Below are 21558 nucleotides of genomic sequence, written 5' to 3' on the forward strand. Positions count from 1 at the left end.
CAGCAAAGATCTCCCAGGACAACAGTTCCCATGGTTCCACACCGATGTCGTCAGACTATTGTTTTTATTAAAGGTAGAAGGTACATACTGTGCTTTTTAATGTACTATATACACAGTCAGCCCAGCTATTTCTGGGTAACTGTCAGCTAAAGATGCAGAGACGTTCGACAGTCGATACCAAGAGTATTTAGCGACAAGTAATAGAATTTAGCAGAAGTTTTGGATCAAAAGCAGAAGTTTTAATTACTAATGTTACTTTACAAAGTCCATGCTGGCTTGGAATAGAATAGAATACGTCTTTATTGTCCACCAAGGTGGAAAATTTTCTTTGGCTTACCAAATGCAGATGACAAAACAACACTGATTACACTAAGAACAAGACCTAAAACCACAATAAAAACACAATGAAATAATTTAAAATAAAAGTAATTTTTAAAATAATAGTTAAAGTTGACGAGTAAAAAGTCGAGCAGTTGAAGTGAATGTATGTGGTGTTTTAGTATAAGTTGTAAGTGATGCTTCATGCATATAATGACCCAGTTTGACCCTTGCCTTGAACCCAATTTTTAATTTTCACCCCCTCTCTGACTGATTTTCGTCACCGTGGCCTCGACTTTCCCCAGTGGAGCTGCTTATTTACGGCTCCTGTGACTCCACAGTGGCGTGTGTTCTGTGCCAAGACTGTTAAACAGGCAGCATCATGGGCAGAAACACAATGATTCTATTTTTTAGAGGAAAAACAATGCAACCCCCGAGGAATGCATGCAGCAGGGTCAGCGATGACCTGTCTCGTTTCAGGTTCTAGCCTGAGCCACTCTGTACGTAACCATCAACAGCACAATGAAAGCGTTTATCATTTGAATATAATTGGACCAATACTTTAGGAAGTGACCACAGGGTGCAACAAGTACAACAAAAGCTCCACACGGGAGAGTCATGAGTGGAATATTAGTGAGCCCGGACACTCACGGCTCACTTATAAGTGAGTTTTCAAAGCACCCTTAGCAGGCAAATTACAGCAGCAGCACAGAGGCTGGACACTCGTTAGAATATTTCCAAATTAGTTTTAATTGCATAGTTACTGTGTTATGTGTGATGTTGGGTAGTGTAGGCTGCATTAAATCATGCTCGCACATGTGCCTAATGAGTGCAAAGAGCAGAGTATGAGAATGTTTGTGTGCAGGAATGGTTCGTATTATTCAGTTTTATTTACTCCATAAATCCAAAGATTCCCACTGAAGATGGCAGATATTTAGTTTTACTCCCCACATTTACAAAAACAAGGGTAAATGCACTTGTTAGCGACTATTTTTAGCATTATTACATTGTTACAAGTGTTAATGTTGTATGATAGGGGAGTGTTTTGGCACTGTGGGAAACCGAGCTGCCTCGGTGGAAAATCTTTGATTGAACTTTGGTTTAGGGTTACTAAACTAAGCCTTCATGTTCACACCAAGTTTGTTTGTTTCCAAGTTACCAAGTTTGTTTCCAGAAAGATCCAAAAATATACTTCCTTGTGAACCGTTACGTCATCAGCGGAAGTAATGGTGATCTGCCATGATGCCACAGTCATGTTTACTTCTACGTAGAACAACAACAGTTGATGAATTGGGACGGTAGAACTTTGGTTCCTCTTGTATGAACACACCTAAAGCACCAAGGTTCCCAACAAAACTCAAACCTGAACAGGAACCGTGACGGTGCCCCTGCCCGGCGATATGAGCGTTTAAATGGGATTTCAAACCGTGAACTACAGTCCCACAAAATCTGCCCTCTATTTCTTCTGTTTTACATTGTGTACCCAACTCCTGACGTTGACATAGATTTAAAATAAACTGTGATTTATTACTCAACTTCTCTTTCACAGGCCAGTGACCTGGGCAGACTTTTTAAGGGAGAGTGCCATCTATATTTTGGCCGCACGTCCCAATAGCTCTGCCATGCACATTCCTCTTCCTCTATAGTCCTGGACCTTCCGCCGCAACCAAGCAGAGCAAGGAGAGAGCGAGAGAGAAAGAGGGAGAAGTTGTACTCGACAGTCTACAGATGAGAGGAAGAAGAAGAAGATCGATGTGGTGGCATGACGACACGGTGAAGGAATGAACAGCGCGAAGCAGCGAGAGATCAAGTCATCTCTCTTCCTCTGCGTCAAATCAATCCACGGCACGACACAGCGAAGACACAAGTGACAGCAGCTGTCACCGCACCCCCATCCCCCAACCTTCAAACTCTTCAAAAACCTCACAACTTCCAAATAAAAAAACACAAAAAAGAGTTCAAGATAGTATGAGGAAGACACTAACCCACTCATCTCTCACGCAGTGAATCAGTGAGTCAGCTTATTTCTGCAAATTTGAGTGAAAACATTATCCACACAATTACTCAGTTACACTATTTAATTGGACCAAAGTGTAAGCACTAGCAGGAAATGTGTCCACATCCTCTACACTAGGTGGCGATACACCCCCATTTAGCATATTAGTAGTAGGTGGTGTCCGGTTTAGCTGGCGGCTAGTTGTTAGCATGTCGAGTCTTCCTACTGTTCATGAACTTTAACACTTTTGATTTTTTGAGCTGTTAAACTCACCTTTTTTTTTTCTGTGAACCAGCTTCCTCTGTTATTTTAGGGTCACAGCTGGGGGAGGGGCAACTGCGGGGCATGTGCAGAGCGCTCAAGCTAGCTTCAGCCAAACTGAACATATACATGCACTAAGTAGCTCGGCTCCCACGCGGTATCTGGGTGTATGAAGTCCTATTTGGTCGGGATTTGTTTTACATGAGATGGTGTTGTAAAGTCATTATTATCAGAGCTTCTCAGTAAATTTTAGTCCCGTCAAATGTACCATGGTAGTACAATCAGATTACAGTGACTTTTACCTGGGAACAATTACCCCGGGTAATACTATTCCCGTGTAGTTTTTCCCACATTTTCAAGCATGGATCGAGGCCCGATGTGGATGACTGTCTTCACTTGTAATATCAACAACAAGCGTAGCACAAACATGATGAAAGAAGGTGACAGCGGTGTATAAATGGAGCGCCACTTGGTCTCAGGGAAGTCGGGGTGAAGTTGTTTGCACGTAGCCAGTGCTGGGTTGGGGATCACCAGGTTCGCTAACCCCCTTGCCCAACGAAGGGGGTAGTAGTCAGGGCCCTTGTTGGTGCGCCGGGTTACTAGGGTGATAGAACATGTGCCTTGTCTGGGGGGGTCACTCTCTGTGGGAGCGCACAGAACTGGTTGTAGCAGTAGCTCCACGACTGGGCCCAGTAAAGGGCTCCTGGGAAAGACAATTTACCCCGATTTACTCCTCCCAATTGTGGTAGTTTTACTGAGATGTCTTATCCCGTGCGAATTGGCCATTAATATTACAGATGTCCTGTGGTGAAATTACATGACTCCACCCTCCCCCATGTAAAACTAATCCAGTCCGAATAGGGCTTTAGTCTGACTTTGAAAAATCCAATTTAGTACAATTTCAGTCTAAAATGGCTAAAATGTTAACGTGTATTTGTAAAGTCTGGTTTCTGGTCGGAGTGACACAATAATCCATTGTTTTCCTGACATAATGCAAACGTAGTGACTCACACAACACATCTTTTCAGCCAACATGCTACATAACAGACCTCCTGCTGCAGGTATATTTATCTGACAGGTGGTTACTCTTTCAAGTATTCGCTCCTCCAGGGCCTCATCGGGTCCTCATAATAACGCCATGCTCCTGTAATGGTTTTGTGTTTTCCACCATCAAAACTGTTAATCACACAGAGGCACACATGCAAATTCATTACTGGTTCTGTCTGACAAATGGATTCTCTCCCGGGAGACGATGAGCCTGCAGCTGCCATGTTCACATCAACATATACCGAACAGGAATGATAGCTATCCGCGTACGTACTATATCACAACTGCTACATACCCATGTGAATCATTATGATGCTTTAAAAAAAGAAAAAGAAAAAAGAAATACATATTTATTCCTGTATCCTCTGGTGTATCCTTTGTTTTATTCTCACTCTCATCCCAGAATCTACGGTCTATGTTCTCCTTAATGTGAAATAAAAGAGTAGGACGTGAAATCTAAGCCAGTGAATGACTTGTGTATATACTGCCATACGTATTGTACATTCTGTCCCCGTTGTGCTCTCTGAGCTTCACTACAACGAGATGGAAACATCTGCTCCGGTGCCATTGTTTGCACTGCGGGATATGAGATGTAGTCGGACGACTCTGTGACATAATCCTGAGCTGAAATAGGAAAAGACAATGGCAGATCCAGTGCAGACAATTTTCTCTTTTGTTCATATGCAGACGCACTATGTAAGACTTGGTATTTAAGGCGTAGCGTGTGGATACTACGATGTTTTACAACAATTTCAATGCACACAAGCCTGTCCTTAGAATCACTGGGAAAACAAAATAGAGCCTCATGTAGTGTTTATGCCATGTAACAAAGGTTCTGCGCACCGGGTCTCCGTGACGTGAATAAAGTACGGTTATGACATGAATGCTGATCGTCTGAGCGATCTGTCAGTGTTGAAATAAATGCATGGCATTTAATGTCCTTCATGAGTCTTTTGTGTTTGTGTGTTTTTGTCACTGTTGTATAGGCAAGAATTTCCCTTGATGGTTACAAAAATAATTAATTCGATTTTTGTCCATGACAAAAGGGTTCATATAGAGCCGATGTATTCAATTCAGATAGAGAAAATCTCCTCATGGCAAGGTCTCAATTATAATAATGTCTTCTTTTTAATCAGTGCAATATACAACTGACTGAAATAATAATGAAACAATAATTCAATTCAATTCTTTATTTGTATGGCGCACAACATACATTATCTCAAGGCACTGTACATAGAAAACGTAATGGAGAGCAGAGAAACCCAACAGTTCCAGGAAGAGATGTGAGGCCATCTGCCGAGACAGGTTGCAGTGAAAGGAAAAAATGGGGGACAGAGGAGAGGTGGGGGACAGAAAGGGGGGAGAGAAAGGACAAGAGGGATGTGAGGTAGAGACAGAAGAAAGAGACCAGGAGCAGATATACAACAATAGTATCAATGTAACTATATATTTGTTTGTATACGTTTTCACAATAAACGGGATAGATTATGAGATGACTAATGACTCATTTTTAGATTTAGATTTATTTATTTATGATAAAATATTCAGTCCATCGTCAGTCCCTTGTCAGGACATAAAATAATATAACATGATATAATATAACAATAACAGTAAGTGCAGAATAATATGAGAAGTGCTATGTGCTGGAAGAAAAGTTGTAAATTAAATTCACTAAAGAGTCTCTCCAGACTATTCTTAGTCTTTGTTTCTGGTGTTAAACTCCCCTTTTCTTCTTCTTTATTCGTAAAAGTGGAACTTGTGTTCCACGACTGCTAGTCATTGACATCATAAGGGAATTAAATAACCCATCATACTGTATGCTCCTGACTTTTAGTAATTTAAATCCAAAAAAACACAAGAGCATTAGTTGAGTTGAAGGAGTGGATTAACCTGTGAGTGTATTGTTTTTTTTTTTACATTATCCACAAAGGCCTGCCGAGGATCCTCTGAGGATAAAACAAATAATATTGTATTTTTATTTATAATATTGCCACAAACATTAAAGACTGCAACTTGAGTCCTTTTATCTTAGTTGCATACTGTAGTTATTGTGTTAAAAAGTCCGTTTTAACAGGATGTGTATGTTATACATTAAATTCAGTGGAGTTAATTTAAGCCGCTGGAAGAAATTGGTGTGAAATTAAAGTGTCAAATCAGCCACATTTGTTCAACATATACTGTTGTGCTCCTATAGAAATGTGACAGGCGTAACACGACGACCGCAGTTCAAATTCAGCCACTTATCAGCCTTCTGCTGTATAATTACAGCTGGTAGATGCAGGTAAATACATCCTCCGTCATTTATGCAAACCTGAAAACTTCAGCCTGCTCAATCTCAAATATATATACTGCATATATGTCAAGAGGGTCGTACAAGAGGGAGCGTCAGAAGTGGCAATCGTGAAGAAGACGGGGAGCTGAGTGTCGGCTCGAGTTTACGTCAAGAGGACAGTCCCTGGTGTCTCTCTGAGTATCATGTCCACTGGACCTTTCACCTGCTGACAATTCAGATGAGAAGAACTGTCTCTCATGTGACCGAGAGGTTTCCGTCTCCTCCTCACTGAGGGGTTGTTCGTCAGAGCGCAGGTGAAAGAGAAATTATTATTCCATACAAACGGTGGGAACAACACAGCTTCCAGTTTTTTGTTATTTGTCTGTCAGAAGAAGAGAATAGAGAGGAGTTGTCTCATTAACATGTTAAACTGAAGGTCACGCAGAGAAGAGAACAGAGAACATTATTCCTTTAACGAATTACAAATGCAACAAGACAGCTTTTGCACATACTGTCTAAAAATAATCTGCACATTGTGTCACATTTATACTGTACTTTATCTCAGCTCTTAACATATTTTGTCCTAGCTTATTTAATGATCTCATCTTATTTTAACACCTTACCTCATCTTATTATCTTTCTCATCTCATTAATCTTAACATATTTTGGCCAGTCTTATTTTAGTTTAGTTTGTCCTATCTTATTTAAACATATTTTATTATTATCTAATTTTACTTTATCTTACCTTAACACCTCATTGCATATTTTATCTTATCAAATTTTTGTCCTATCTTATTTTAGTTTAGTTTATCTCATCTCAATTTACAATCTTATTGTAATTTAACATCTGATCTTGTTAAATCTCATATTATCTCATCTCCTCTTGTCTTACATTATTTAATCTTGACTTCTCATCTCATTTATCTTAACATATGTTGTACCTTATTGTATCCTATCTCATTTTATCTTATCCTTTACAACAGTAAAGTATACATTCACTCTCCTCTCCATGCAGCAGATCTCAAACACACACACACACACACACACTCTTTGAAAACGTAACAAAGAAAAAACAGAACAGAGACAGATGGAGCATAAACAACAGGGGGAGAAAGGGATGAGAGTGACAGAGAAATTGTCTTGCGGAGAAATCATTTAGATGAGGATCTTATGCAATTGTTGCATAACAGATTCAATTATGATGCTGTTGACCGGGATAATTGCCACATTAAATGTTGAGTCAAATGTGAAACTTGAGCCCTGCATAGAATCAAAGGTTACCCTGTTCAAACATTGAGGACTATTGTGTTAAGCACCATAACTTGGCTTTTTCACATTGCAATTATTTATTTAAGGAATAAAAGGTTTGAAACTATGGACGCAGACTTTGTGATTTAAGAAGTCTCTGTCTTTATGAAAACAGCGATGATTAAAGTAACAAATGGAATAAAAAGAATTTACAGCCACACAACCTTCATAATTTGCAATAAACTATGATTCTTCAATAAAACAAGCTTTCTTACACTGCGTGACTGTGTCATAATAATAACATGGATCCAAAACAACAGAGTTGTATGAACATTTGCAGAAGCAACACACACAAGTGTGAATGTGTGAATGTGTGAGTCATCGCCTCCTCAGTGAGTAAACCAGGAGCAGGAAAATAAATAAACGCTCTCTGACTTCTACTACTGGGAGAATATTAGAGTCTGCTGCTTCTGCTGCTGCTTATTCTGCTTCTGCTACTTCTACTGCTTCTTCTTCTGCTTCTGCTGCTTCTATTGTTTCTTTTTCTAGAGCTGCTGCTACTGTTGCTACTTCTACTGCTGCTTCTTCTGCTTCTGCTTCTACTGCTTCTGCTTCTGCTGCTTCTGCTGCTTCTGCTGTTTCGTCTGCTGCTGCTTCTTCATCTACATCTTCTGCTGCTGCTTCTATTGTTTCTTTTTCTAGAGCTGCTACTGCTGCTGCTTCTATGGCTGCTTCCTCGTCTACTGCTTCTACTGTTTATTCTTATAGTGCTGCTGCTGCTGCTGCTGCTGCTGCTGCTGCTTCAGCAGGGATGAGTGATGGTTAATGAGAGTGGCAGTGAGGTCACAGCTCTGGGCAGGTGGTGTCAGAGCACAGCCAAGGTAAGACGTCAGCACATCAGTCACATCGCGGCATTCATTAGCAGCAGCTTTTCAATGAGAGTGAGAGAACTCTGCTCTAGATAAGTTTTGTTGATTGGCACGCCCATATTTATTTCATTTATATAGAATGAGATAGACAATAAAACACGGATGAATTCACCTCTGAACTTCTGTGAGCCTTTACCTTGGTTGTGCACTTTAGATATGAAGGGATGTTTTAATAAAAAGTCAAATGAGACAGGAGTTTTATTTTAGTGGGTGAATTATGGGTTTTTTCATTTCATATTATTTTATTATAGTACAGGTAAGGAGTAATAGTGACAGTGAAATTAAAATGCACACACACTACAAAGAAGTGCTTGATGATCTGGCTCCGCCCTCTTTAAAAGGGTTCATCTTTATGCTCAGACAACGGGAGAGAGCAGGTCTATGAAATTTGACAGATTGACCTTTTCTGTGAGAGATACAACTTTCCATAAGATCAAAAATACCACAGCTTTTAAATCTTAGATTATAATCATGGCTGAAATCATCTGTACAATCAGATGTCTCTTTGAAATAGAGCAGTGGGATTTGAAAAGAAAAAGAGGGGATTAACGGACGGATTCTTTGTATAGCTGTGGGAAGTTTGGGGCACCGGAGAGTGAGAGTGCAGCACAGGGACGATGAGAGCAGGGAGGAAAGCTTGTTATGGATCCTGCATGCTCTGTTTACTCACCCCCACCTGCGTCCTCACCCTCCCACTGTCATGTCTCTTTCAACACATCAAAACGAACAGCACAGCGCAGCATCCAACTCCTTTTCCTCCAGTCCATTTTTAGATCCACCTCTGCGTGTGTGCAAAAAAAAAAGGAGAAGAAAGAAAGAAAGAAAGAAAGAAACATCACATCCCACCTACATCAGCCAGGCCAACTCAGAGCCCAGTCAGTCTTGTCAGCTGACATGAGCCAGTTACAACAGTCTGGTTCCATAAAAGTTAAAAAGTAAATAAACATGTATATAATTCCCTGATACAAGTGTGCAATGGTCCAGTTAACATTATGTAAATCTGTGTGTGGGAAAATAACAATAATCACCTTTATGGAAATCTGGAAATTTGTCAAACAGTCAAATAAATAGACAAAATAAAAATGCATACAGTGAAGATGATGGCGAGATCATTTAAATAGAAGTTATTGGTTGCTGCAGCAGCTCCATAGCGCCTTCCTGTGGGGCACATCTGTTATTTTAGAAGAGAATTAAACAGGATTACTCTCTCCAGATGCTTTTATTCTGGACATTCACTTTTTGTTCTTTAGTCCCTGCACGGCCATTACATGTGCACATATTTAATATTAAAAACATTTCATCAACAAGGCCTCAGTAAACCATCTCTAAAAATATCTTGTCAAATAAAGCCAAGTTCCTCAGTGCTGCCATGGTCTGCTGTACTATTAAATATGAATGAAATATGAATCCACCTACCATAAAGCCACCACACGTAAGCCACACATTCACACGTCCCATACGTAGAACAAATCAGGGTTTCCAGCACGGATCGGGTTTCAAAAACACAACCTTGCCTAGTCTCCATCTCTCCTCAATCTTCCTCTCTCCTACCCCACCCAGTCGAAGCAGAATTTCTCTCTCCACAGTCGCTAAACTGCTGTGTCTCTTTATAATAACTGTAAGGTCGTGACCTCACCATGTAAAGCGCCTTAAGATAATTACATGTAATGGCATGGCACTATAATACATATGAAATTGAATTGCATTTCCCTGCGGTTCTCACATCTCCAGTGGACACTGTTTTTCAAATCTAAAACAAATTCTCATGATGAATCAAAGCGTCCAGCATGTGCTGCCCCCCTGTGGCTGGAGGATCATCGTTATTTCCTTCAAAGTCTGTGTCAAAGTGTGTGGGGGAAAAGCAGAACTGCTGTAATGAGGGAGTCCATGGTGAGCGGACGACGCAGAGATGAAAAGATAGATTTGCTGCAGCTCCACATGATCCCGCTTCACTGAGCAACTGCAACAGAAGGTGCTGAACTATTATATACCCCCTGATGTGGAGGACTAAAGACTACACAGAGAACTAGACTGAGTCCTACTGTAGCTACATGCACTGTTGTTGTTTTAATGTTTGGACAAAAGAAAAGCTTAAAAACAGTGACAGCTTGAGCTGCTTTAGCTCATAACATTGATATCGGCTTGATTTCATGGCCTTGGTGTGATGCAATTGGCTCATCTGTTTGTTTTGCCAGTCATTATAATATGCAAGAGGATTATGGCCACATTTTAAAATATAAAAATAATAATAATAATAACAACAATAATAATAATAATAATAATAATAAACCAGCCTGACGTTTTTTAGTTTTTGTTTGACTTCCGACTCGAGATTAGTGTCCGGATTCTGAGATTAAAAGTCCTAGAATTCTGACTTTAATCTCAGACTTCAGAAGTCAGAAATTCCTGACCATGTAAAATTAAAAAAGTCAGATTTCTGACATTTAAGTCAGAATTGATTAATTTTCAGAATTCTGACTTTAAAAAAAAAGGAATTCAGGTCAGGTGAACACAGTGTCAGTGTGAACTTTTTTACCTGCTGTTTCATTGCTGTTTAATTGTTTATATTATCTTTGTTATTTCCTGTAAAGTGTCCTTAGGTGTTCTGAAAGGCGCTTACAAATAAAATGTATTGTTGTTGTAATAAGTAAATGAGGTGTTATAATACATTGAGAAGCCATGAGTTGTATGTGTGCACTTGCCGTACGGCTCCATCTAGTGTTGACTATATGTAATTACAAGTCTCACATCTACAGACTTGTTAAGTGTTCACATGCGTAATCATACGTTACGTCGAGATTACCGTTGAAATGAACGGTCCAAATGATAACAGGCGAGTCTCGGTTTACAATCTCACGCGAAATTCTGCGGGAGATTTTAATCAGTTTGCGCATGCGCACTGCAGGCGCCGGGATTGTTTGTGTTGTGGTCCTGGGGAAATGGACTGGACGAGCAAACACATACAGCAACGAGACTTAAACGCTGCTCAGGTAAAAAAAACTAAACAAAAAAAACAATAAAAAACAAAACGCTAAATGACGGTTGACAGTTTATATTGTGTGTCACTTCTGTGTAGCTGCTGATAGCTGTTAGCAGCTGTTAGCAGGACCGTTACATGCTAAATGCTAACTGGTGTTAGCTCACCTTGCAGTTACGTGTTTGCACCTGCTGTCCACCTCACGCGTGACAAACTCGGCTGTAGATGTTGTATCTTATTACGTAACCGTGTTAAGGGTAGCTAATGCACGTTAGCTTGTCTCTGAATACAGTTATATTACGGACAGATAAGCCCGTTATCTGGGTTTTTGATCTAATTTGGTCCAACTGCAGAAAAAGCAGTGAAATGTGCCCCCTTTTTTTGCGTTTTCACAAATAGGTAAACATGTTTCACAAATCAGAAACAGTGTTTTGAAGAATCTTCAGCCACTCTGGGACAATCGAGTCCAGGTTTGACAAGTCAAGTATAGGGTTTTTTGATCTGGACCTGATCCAATGTGGTCTAATGATTTATTTCTTATATGGAGCTAAATAATTAGTATGTCGTGTTAATTGACGATGGTAAATTGTCTATTTCAGAACGGTTCAAAAGCTTATTTATGGAGCACTTTTCAAGCACAAATGCAGATTGAAGTGCTGTACGTGAGCGTTTAAAGAGCAACACAGAGACAGAAAAGTAAGAAATCAGTACAAAGTTTAAAAATCACAATACGAAGAGAAAAGCCTGACTGTATCCAACACTGCAGCACTGCAGGTTGTCAGGTGGGATGTTGGAAAAACACTCATGTCACTCGGTTCCCAGCTGCGGGGAGTATTTCATGATTGTTAGTACAGTTTCATCTTACACAGTTTATCCTCTTATCGCCGCAGTCTAGTAATAGGTTTAGTGTTTCCCTCTGTCAGTCAAATCTTTTTGTGATGATTCAAACACAGGGCTGCTCGTAATTTGGAATCTGCACATGTAAATTAGATTGTGCTGCTGCTGCCGATGCACTCACTGTCAATGAGTCTAATCGAGACATTTAGTGCTCGAGGAATCTTAAAGGAATAAAGGACTCTTTCTCGTTTGATTGATGAGGTCTTTGAAAGGAAGTGCTGTTGCCAACATTCCTCTCCAGGCTGTCGTTGATAAATGGCTTCATTTCAGATCTTGTGCCTTGTGCTTTTTCTCGGAGTGTGTCTGCTCCTTCTTTAAAAACTCCTTCCTCACAGTGACCTTGCCTCGGCCCACGAGAAGACAAAGCCATGGGGAACACGAGCAGTGAGAGGGCTGCGATGGGCCATGGCGAGAAGGCTCACCGGAGGGACAGCCGAGGAATGAAGGAGGGAGAGAGGCCAAAGATCCTGATGGACAGTCCCGAAGATGCTGATATATTTCATGGTGAAGATATGAAAGTAAGTCGTGTTGATGCTGTTTACACATAATGTCACTGTCGAAACTAGAGATTTGTCCATTATTATATAATCAAAGTCCTGGTTAGGGCTGCATTGCAAGCTTTCTGATTTTTCAGCTTCTTAAATGTGAGTATTTTCTGGTTTCTTTTGCTTTTAAGAAATCATTGAAATCAGAATCATTTCAACACAATATCAACATTTTTCAACTCTTTCTGACATTTTACGAAACCAAACCAGTACTCGATTAATCGAGGAAAATAATCCCAGATTCGATTATTTGTTATTTATTACTTTTACATAAATGCGTCTAATTCTCCTGAGTTTTGTCTATCACTTTTTTTATGATTCTCTTATATTTAATCGGTTAGAGTGGGAAAAGAAAAACCGGCTGCCCTGATTCCCTGAAGTTCAGCATCAGCCATGAAAAGAGTCACAGACAAACTATGTGAAGGCTCTGTCTGCACCAAATCTCATGCAAAACAAAAAACGTGACCACATTTGTAATGTTGTTTTTATTTTTCAGGCTCCTTTAGAGAAAGATGAGTTTCTTGCATGGCAGCAAGACTTAGAAGCAGACGATAAAGTGCCAACTTTAGACCGACCGACCGTCTTTCGCTGGATTGGAGATGGTAAGGAGGTCTACCTCTCTGGATCCTTCAACAACTGGGCCAACAAGATTCCCCTTACTCGAAGGTGAGGCCATTTATTATTATTATTGTTATCATTATTATTATTATTATGAAAATAACGTATAAAAGTTGTGAAAAGCATCTGGTAGAGAGGATGTGTTCAGCCAGCATGACGTCGAGCTGTGGACGTGGACTTTATGGAGTCGTAGACTCATTAGGGTCACAGTTACACGCCAGCCTGTTGCTTACACAACACACTCACAGTTTTCTCTGTAAGTCGTCTTCCCTGGAATTCTATCACACTGTCCATCTGTCGCAGCAAAATATTATCACAAGAGCCGGCTTCCAGAAGTCCTCAGTACTTGATCAGAGTTTTTTTACGACACCCCCGCACACCATACATACTCTAGTTAACAGGGCAATCAAACATTATATCCTAGATTGCACACCATAAGCACCAGCATGTCACACCCAAGTGCATTGATGCATTAATAACATAGTTATATGTTATATAATAGAAAATGTTGAAAAATGTTGTTTCCCATGTTTTTAAAAATTTAAAGGTATTTAGATTTTATTAATTTCTTAGTTTTATTGAGCAAAGAAATCAGAAATTTTTCAATTTTTAAGATGCAGAAAAAAACCAGGGAGCGGAAACAACTCAACTCGATAATCAAAATAGTTGACGATTCTTTGAAATTGTTATATTCTTTCATTGAGTTATTATCACCTGAACAGTCCGATGATCTGTTTTTATTACAAATATTTTGTTAATTTTGTTGACTTTTGAATCTATCAGATGAATGTTGTCACTGTAGGGCCACACGGTTGGTGTAGTGGTTAAAGTGAAGACTCGTCCTCCGACAATATTTTGTCACAGGACAAACACAGTTCTGTCACGGACACTTCAGAAATTGAAATGCCCATTTCCTGATAAGTCTGCATATTAGAGCTATAAATAAAAACCCTTAAAAAAAACTATCAATTAGAAAGGTACATCCACATGTTTAATGGTTTTTACACCAGACAATAACAAGGTGAAGTTGTGGTCTCCTCTCTCTCGCTCTCTCTCTGAAGTCAGAACACCTTTGTGGCCATCGTGGATCTGCCTGAGGGGGAGCATCAGTACAAGTTTTATGTGGACGGCCAGTGGACCCATGACCCAGCTGAGGTCAGCAGTTCTGAATTCTTTATTAATCACAGTCATCTGAGTGATACTTGCACGAGAACTCGCTGCCGCAAGACATTACAGTTAAAGCAGCAATATTTTAAAAACAATATAACATACTGGGAAGTGAGTATTAGAAACATTTGTTGACAGTTTAACATTTTCTGGACGCGTAATACGTTTGAGCTTTACTTGTGACGTTGACTGTGTCTTGTGCTTCCTCACAGCCGGTCACCACCAGTCAGCTCGGCACCGTCAACAACATCATCCAGGTGAAGAAAACCGACTTTGAGGTGTTTGATGCTCTGATGGTGGACTCGCAGAAATGCTCTGACATGTCAGGTGAGTTCAAATGCACTGATGCAGACCGAGTACAGGTTTGAGAAGCAGATTCTTGTTGTGTTGTGTGCTAGAGTTTCTACATCAACACTCCTGTGTCACCCTTGTTAGACCTCTCCAGTTCTCCTCCTGGACCTTATCATCAGGACGCCTATGTTCCGAAACAGGAGGAGAAGTTTAAGTCTCCACCCATACTCCCGCCACATTTGCTGCAGGTCATCCTCAACAAAGACACCGGGATTTCTGTAAGTGTTTACGTTTTGTAAAATAATCCAGGTTCTCTCTTGAAACTGTAACTGTTATTCGTGTTCCTAAGTTAAAAGCATATTCAAAAACAGACTTTGTTACTCAGGTCCAAATAGTCACGTTTGTCCCATGTCAGTGCTGAATGACCTGATGTTTTTCCAGCAGTAGATTTCACTTGTGAAACTTTCCCCGGTCGTCACGTTGTGTTCTCAGTCAAACTCCGACCTGTTTGCAGTCGTCCTGCTTTATTACAGCAATGTTTTCTGTTCTTTATTTTGTTTTCATCTTCTATCCTAGTGTGACCCTGCTTTACTCCCAGAACCCAACCATGTCATGCTCAACCACCTCTACGCTCTCTCCATTAAGGTAATGGATCTCCATTAACTGACACGCGGTCAGTGTGTGCTGTGCCGTTTCAGCGGCAATGAACACCTGTGTTATTTGTGTTATTCGAGGAGCTGAGGGACAGAAATTTGACAGAGAAAAACAAACGTGGTGTGCATTGGTTAGCGAGGAATCTGTGAGTTTGTAAGTGAATAGTACTTAAAAAACAAAATGTCATTAATTGGTCCAATGGATTGTTCCAGTGTAATTCTATGGGTCCTTTAACCCTTTTATAAACATCATGATATCCAGGCTGCCTGGATTTATTTTAATTTCATGGCTGTAGAATTGTCAAAAAAATGTTCAGTGCGTGAGTGAGTGCTTCTACCTGCCCATCGTTGTGTGTGCACACCTCTGTGTATTTCAGCTGCAGAACACAGAAACGTGTCTGTTGAGCTAATATTTGATGTTTGTCATGCAGGACGGCGTGATGGTGCTCAGTGCGACACATCGCTACAAGAAGAAGTATGTCACCACTTTGCTGTACAAGCCTATATAAGACTTGGCTGAATTCTGTCCCAGTGTGTTAACTGTACACTGAGTGTACAAAATATTAGCTCCGCCTGTTCTCAAATCAAATGAATCCGGACTCGTATCCGTCATGATCCTGGTAAATCCTCGTCCTGGCTTGAAGAAGTGACTCTGAATGAGGTCGATATAAGAGATTCAAGGTTCAATGTTCAAAATCATAATTTTCAGCCCTTCGAAGCTCTTAATCCAAGTTTATATTCTTCTTAAAAATAAAACAAATGTTGCCGACTTAGATTAAAGAACACATATAGACTTTATTTTTGAATGCGGAACTAACTAAGGCTCCGACGATGTCGTCCAAACACATGTCAAAAAGGAGGAAACTACAGAGAGAGAGAACATTTAATGACACATTGAGTGGAAACGCACAGTTCTGACGCGATATCTTGTACACTCACTGTTTGCTCTGCTGTTGTATACGTACGTACTTGCTCAGTTCCTCGTGTTCTTCATCCTCTGCTTTTACGCCTGCACTGACTGCTCTCTGTAGTAAGCAGTAGTTTATATTATTATAATAACAATAATAATAGGTAATAAGCTCAGTAGACATAGCGTGGCATTACTGAGCAGGTAGGACACTGTGTATAGACATATTAAAACACTCCCACACACACAGTGCTGGGAGAATGGACTGACAGACCTCAGCTGAATGTTTCCACGATCGAGAATGTGAATCGCAGAAGGAAAAAACTGCATTAGTTCTGTCACTGTTTTCTATTTAACTGGTTCATCTTTACCTAGTTAAGCAGATGACTCTATTTATTATCATGTGTGAAGAATCTTTAGTTTTTTTTTATTTCTTTCTACTCTGGTTCATAGTGTGGTTTGTTTTGTCGCCAAAACGTCTCGTCATGGTATTCTAGTTACAGTGTTGTGGTTGTTTCCATTTCAGTTGCTAGCTGTCTTAGCAAAAAAAAATGTAGGACTGAGGCCGGAGATAATAGCTACTATAATAATAGTTTAAAATAAAAAGTGAAAAATATACGGCCTAGACGTGCGTCAGACTGTCTAAAGCAATTACTGCTTGATCCAGCAGAGGGCGCCGTGAGTGACAGCCCTCAGATGTGAGACTTCCCTACAGACAAAATTAATTAATCACATTTTTGTCTCTAGCGTTTGGAGGCCACCGTAGTTCCCTGACCATGCTTTATTATATATTTGCAGTTTCACCATTAGATGTCACTAATGCTCACGCACTGTACCTGCGCAATACTGTCATAAACAGTAGGGGCAGCGTTGAGGTGGCATTAACGTTTCTAGGAGGGCCTCACACATGGTTCATGACAGATACCACTGTTTGTGTGTTTGTTTTTTTATTGTTTGAGTCATTTCTAAACTTAAATAACACAAGATTACCTCTTTCATTTACATACGGCAAGTTCATCATTTTGGTTTTGTGGGGGTGCCCCCTAGTGGAAGAAGTGTTGTGCTTATTGAGGACTCTTGACCACACAGCAAGTACACTTTGTTATTTTTATCATAAAATTATTTTATCTTTAAAATAATTTTTAGTTTTGTACTTTTTTGTTGTTGAATGTATACACAGTCGTCGTGTAAAAACAATTGAAGCGCTCTCAGTTTTGAGCGTCTTAAATGTGGAGATGTTCTGGTTTCTTTGCTCCGCGTAACAGAAATGATTAGAACTGAATATTGAGAACATCATCATTTTGAGGTTTGTCATCGATGTGTACACTCCCATTCCCTACTTTGTCAAATTAATATCAATTTTTGGTTTATAATTGAATGAAATGGATACATTGCTGAAGGTCTTTTAAAAAGTGACCAAGATTTGCTTAAAGAACCACAACACTGACAAAGGGACGTCGTAGGATCATGTGTTACACAAGAGTTGTGTTTTTTTTTTTTTAAAGTGAAATCAATATAATTATTGTTAAATTATGCTGTGTAGTGACGATTATTACCACAAGCCAATATTTAATGCCATGATGTGGTGGCTGTATCTCTTCTCTGTCACTGCCTCTCATGTTTTTGTTACAGCTGTTGACAAAATAATTGATTTTTTTTCTTTCTTCAGTTTATTTTTTTTATAACTTGCAGCACCATTAAAAATGTGAAGTTTGAGCCATGCTGGTGTGTATACACTTTTCACTTAAAAAGGTATTTGTATTAAAAGTAGATATTATACTACACATTCAATGCTGTGTGGGTTGTTTTTGTGTGTGTGTTCTTTGGGGGGGGGGGGGGGGGGGCAAACTTTATGTCCTCAACCATAATTTGCATGTAGGAAAGTCAACCCTGAGGGTGGTCCCACATTTTCTGTCAACCTCCTGGGTTAATCTGCCATTGTTGTTCATCCTTATATTTATTTATTTAAAATTTCTATATCCCCCCCCCACAGGTTCAACAACTCTGAGCAATAACCCTTTAAAACAAGTCCACAAGCAGAGATGTTTCATTTGAAGTAGTTCATAGTCATTGACCTTTTATTTAAAGTACATACTGCCGGAGGGTTTGTTTGTTGTCTTGTCTTGTGTTTTGTGTTTGTGTAAGAGGTCTTACGAGTTCTGCATAAAAGTAGGACTTAGGTTTAGAGATGTGTGGATGAGTGGAGAGCAGCAGTGAGGAGAAACAAGATCACTGACTCGCAGAATGAAAACCTTCCAGACTCTGATCCTCGTGGCTGTGGTGGGCCTCTCTCTTGGTGAGAACATGGTTGTAAGCAGACGCATAAACAGCCATCTTCATTTATACTAATATTGATATAAATACTAATACCAGTTGATGTTACGGTTGCCTCTCTTCCTCTCTCTGTAAAATGTGATGTTTTGTTTGTAGTCTGCTGAACGTGGTCCCTCCTCTGTGGCTCTTCGTGAGGTTTTTCCTTCACTCGACTATAACTGAAATTGACTTGACTTGTTCCACCTTGTTGCTTCTCCAGCTCACATAAGGAACAAGAGGTCAATCCCCCAGTTCATGAAAATGATCGCCTGTGTGATGCCAGAGGGTCGCACTGTTATGGAGCACAACAACTATGGTTGCTACTGTGGCTATGGAGGCCAGGGAACACCTGTGGATGACATGGATAGGTCATGATTCTGTCACTTTGCTTTATATCAATACAACTTTCTATCGAAGCAACATGGATGTCGTTTCAGTCTGTTTGAAAACATGCCTTTTTGAACCTGTAGGTGCTGCCAAGAACATGACAATTGCTACGAAAACACAAGGTCGATGGTTGATGGTTGTCACCCTCTTTTCGACAATCCTTACACCGAGTTGTACAGCTTCTGCTGCAAACGCAATGTGATCACCTGTGGCTGTGAGTACACACAATACACTCCACACTTTGGACGTATAAACCTCAAATCATGTTGCTTGTATCTCATAATTATGACCTAGTATCTCAGAATTATGACTTAGTATCTCAGAATTATGACCTAGTATCTCAGAATTATGACATAGTATCTCAGAATTATGACTTAGTCGCTCAGAATTATGAGCTGCTGAGTCATAATTTCAAGATAGCATCTTGTTAAAATGACTTAGCACTGCATAATTATGAGTTACTTTTGCAAAATTATGACTCAGTAAATACCAGCAGCAAAACACCACCTGCTACAGGATGACTGTCAGGGATTATTTTTGGTTTAATCTGTCATACTATTTATTAGGAAAATGCGGCATACTCTACCTTTGACCAGTGTGCTCCTCCGTCCATTCCCTTCCGCAGGTGGAAACGACAACTGTGAGGCGACCCTCTGTGAATGTGACAAGAAGGCCGCTGAGTGTTTTGCCAGAACACCAATCATCGAGAAATACAAGGACATGTCCAAAGAAAACTGTTAGGAGAGCCCGACAAGATCTGCATAATGTGTTCTGGTATACGCCAAATCTAAAACAGGTTGATGTCTGTATGGTTGATCTGTAATGTTATCACCATCCTACTGAAAAGCTCTTTGTTGCTGAAGCTTTGTGTTATCTGAATAAAAATGCTGCAGTCAGTGCTCACACAGGCTGGATAACGCGTTTCAATCATTTATTTTCGGGTATCTTTGTGCGGGTTCTCCGGTTCCCTCCCACAGTCCAAAGACATGCAGATTTGGGGACAAAGCGAATGGTTGTTTTTCTCTATGTGACCCTGGATATGTGATATGTGTGACGGGCAATGAATGAAGGAATGACTGGATATCAAACTGCAGTCTCACCCTTAGATGCCACTCATTCTTACCAGACACTTAAAAATCCTTAAAAATGAATGTAGTCCATGGTCAAGTCAAATAGGAACTGTGTGTATATTAAATAGCCATCAGGGGGCGACTCTGCTGGTTGGAAAAATAACTGTTTGAATGGACGAAAATTAGCGTCTACTTCTAGCCTGATTCATCCATCCATTGTCTACAGGTTGCTGGTGCCAATCCCAGATGACATAGGGCAAAAGGCTGGGTCTAACCCAGGACACAGAGAGACAAACCTTTCACATTCACACCACGGGGGTATAAACCCCCCGTGGAATGAGACACATCACCCCTAGCGGTGGTGGACATGGATTGGACCGTCTGCCAGTTAGTCTGGAATCCGATGGATTCACCTGATCCAAAGTGACCTCAAGCCAAGCATGGAAATTTAAGTCATCTCATGTTGTTTCATATTTAATACTGTTTCATGTTGTTATTTAATATAGATTTATAGAATATAGATAATTTAAGCTACAGTTATCAAGACTATAAGTTGTGAGGCATGTGTTATGAACGGGGGGGGGTTATAATGTTTTAACAGCTTCAGAGTCATTGTTGCCTGTCTCCGCTCTCCGTGCTCTACTGTTAGTGAAAACCCAGTGTTGCAAGATCAGGGATGCTGACCCGGAGTCCTTGTGGAGACCCGGGTCTGGCTAGAAACACAAATAAATGCTTCAAATATAAAAAACATGTATTTAAAAACTGTAGGGGGAGAAAAAAAATCTGAAAGTGTGCGGTACACGAGAAACCGAAAGTGCTTTAACCCTTAGAACACACACAAGTTAGGCTGCTTTTTATCTCAAATCCTTTTTTTCAGCACAACCTACTTGCAAAAAAAAAAGTTTCATTTTCACCAGCTTTATGAACACACCTGGGCAAATATTACTCAACAACTCAACGACTTTAATATAAATCTAAAATTTATGTTAAAATAAATAAAACATTAATAATATCCAAACTTTCAAACTGTCAGGTCAAAACATTTACATTAAAAACAAAATAACACGTCAACAATGAATCTATGGATCACACCAAGCATCTAATGACAGCGACATCTGAGCCAGCGGATCATTTCATCAGGACAGGCCGAGGTAACGCTGCTCTGTGAGCAGCAAGCATCCGCAGAGGCGGAACTGATCACCTCCGACAACGTCGCTGCCAAACTATAAATACGTCATATCTTAATACACAAACCACATGTTTGAATTCTAAATGACTAATTTCTGGCCTCAAATGATCTTAAAACTGTGTTCGGGACAGAGAAAAATATTTACTTCAGGTTTAAATTTGTATTATCTGCTGCTATGCTCCAGAAGACCAAAAGTTCCGCCTGCTAAACTTTAGTTAATACTTTAAAAAAAAACTCTATGACATAAACTCCACATCGACATCCTGAACGCAGAAAGCCTCCACATCTTCCACCGCCGACTAAAAACACATTTCTTCCGACTCTACCTCGACTAAGACGACGACAAATTAATAAAAAGAAAAAGAAATCACTTGCTTATGCATCGCACTTATGACTAGCACTTTATAGTTTGGCTTACTCGAAGTTCTTACTTACTTCTTGCTCTTGTTTGTACCCAAATGTTTAAATGCACT

The 21558-nt window shown here is 40.0% G+C and overlaps 3 protein-coding genes across 4 annotated transcripts in view; all 3 read left to right on the forward strand.

The window, feature by feature from the left end:
* The window catches only part of phf24 (PHD finger protein 24), a 40599-nt gene extending 36037 nt beyond the window's left edge, over nucleotides 1-4562 (forward strand). For both annotated transcript variants that reach the window (XM_058617516.1, XM_058617517.1), the window contains one exon: nucleotides 1868-4562. In XM_058617516.1, coding sequence (XP_058473499.1) covers nucleotides 1868-1964 — 97 coding nt within the window. In that variant the 3' untranslated portion in view covers nucleotides 1965-4562. The remainder of the gene's footprint in view (nucleotides 1-1867) is intronic.
* Nucleotides 4563-10879: 6317 nt separating this feature from the next.
* Nucleotides 10880-17910, forward strand: prkab1a (protein kinase, AMP-activated, beta 1 non-catalytic subunit, a). Its single transcript, XM_058617023.1, has 8 exons — nucleotides 10880-11061; nucleotides 12281-12463; nucleotides 12987-13156; nucleotides 14170-14263; nucleotides 14488-14602; nucleotides 14711-14844; nucleotides 15143-15211; nucleotides 15651-17910. Exons 2-8 carry the CDS (start codon nucleotides 12314-12316, stop codon nucleotides 15726-15728), a joined length of 810 nt encoding a protein of 269 aa, XP_058473006.1. The 5' UTR covers nucleotides 10880-11061; nucleotides 12281-12313; the 3' UTR covers nucleotides 15729-17910.
* Nucleotides 17911-17998: 88 nt separating this feature from the next.
* Nucleotides 17999-19731, forward strand: LOC131446065 (phospholipase A2-like). The gene is made up of 4 exons (XM_058617025.1): nucleotides 17999-18422; nucleotides 18660-18807; nucleotides 18910-19040; nucleotides 19452-19731. The coding sequence occupies exons 1-4, from the start codon at nucleotides 18371-18373 to the stop codon at nucleotides 19565-19567; spliced, it is 447 nt and encodes a 148-aa protein (XP_058473008.1). The 5' UTR covers nucleotides 17999-18370; the 3' UTR covers nucleotides 19568-19731.
* Nucleotides 19732-21558: the final 1827 nt, after the last annotated feature.

This window comes from Solea solea, chromosome 19, assembly GCF_958295425.1.
Source record: "Solea solea chromosome 19, fSolSol10.1, whole genome shotgun sequence".
In the NCBI taxonomy this organism is placed as follows: domain Eukaryota; kingdom Metazoa; phylum Chordata; class Actinopteri; order Pleuronectiformes; family Soleidae; genus Solea; species Solea solea.

Bases quoted from the DNA above. Each gene is read 5' to 3' on its own strand.
- LOC131446065 (XM_058617025.1), top strand. From the start codon at position 18,371: ATGAAAACCTTCCAGACTCTGATCCTCGTGGCTGTGGTGGGCCTCTCT. The intron at 18,423-18,659 runs GTGAGAACATGG...TTGCTTCTCCAG, and splicing joins TGTGGTGGGCCTCTCTCTTG to CTCACATAAGGAACAAGAGG. The intron at 19,041-19,451 runs GTGAGTACACAC...TCCCTTCCGCAG, and splicing joins CAATGTGATCACCTGTGGCT to GTGGAAACGACAACTGTGAG.
- prkab1a (XM_058617023.1), top strand. From the start codon at position 12,314: ATGGGGAACACGAGCAGTGAGAGGGCTGCGATGGGCCATGGCGAGAAG. The intron at 14,603-14,710 runs GTGAGTTCAAAT...CACCCTTGTTAG, and splicing joins GAAATGCTCTGACATGTCAG to ACCTCTCCAGTTCTCCTCCT. The intron at 15,212-15,650 runs GTAATGGATCTC...TTTGTCATGCAG, and splicing joins TCTACGCTCTCTCCATTAAG to GACGGCGTGATGGTGCTCAG.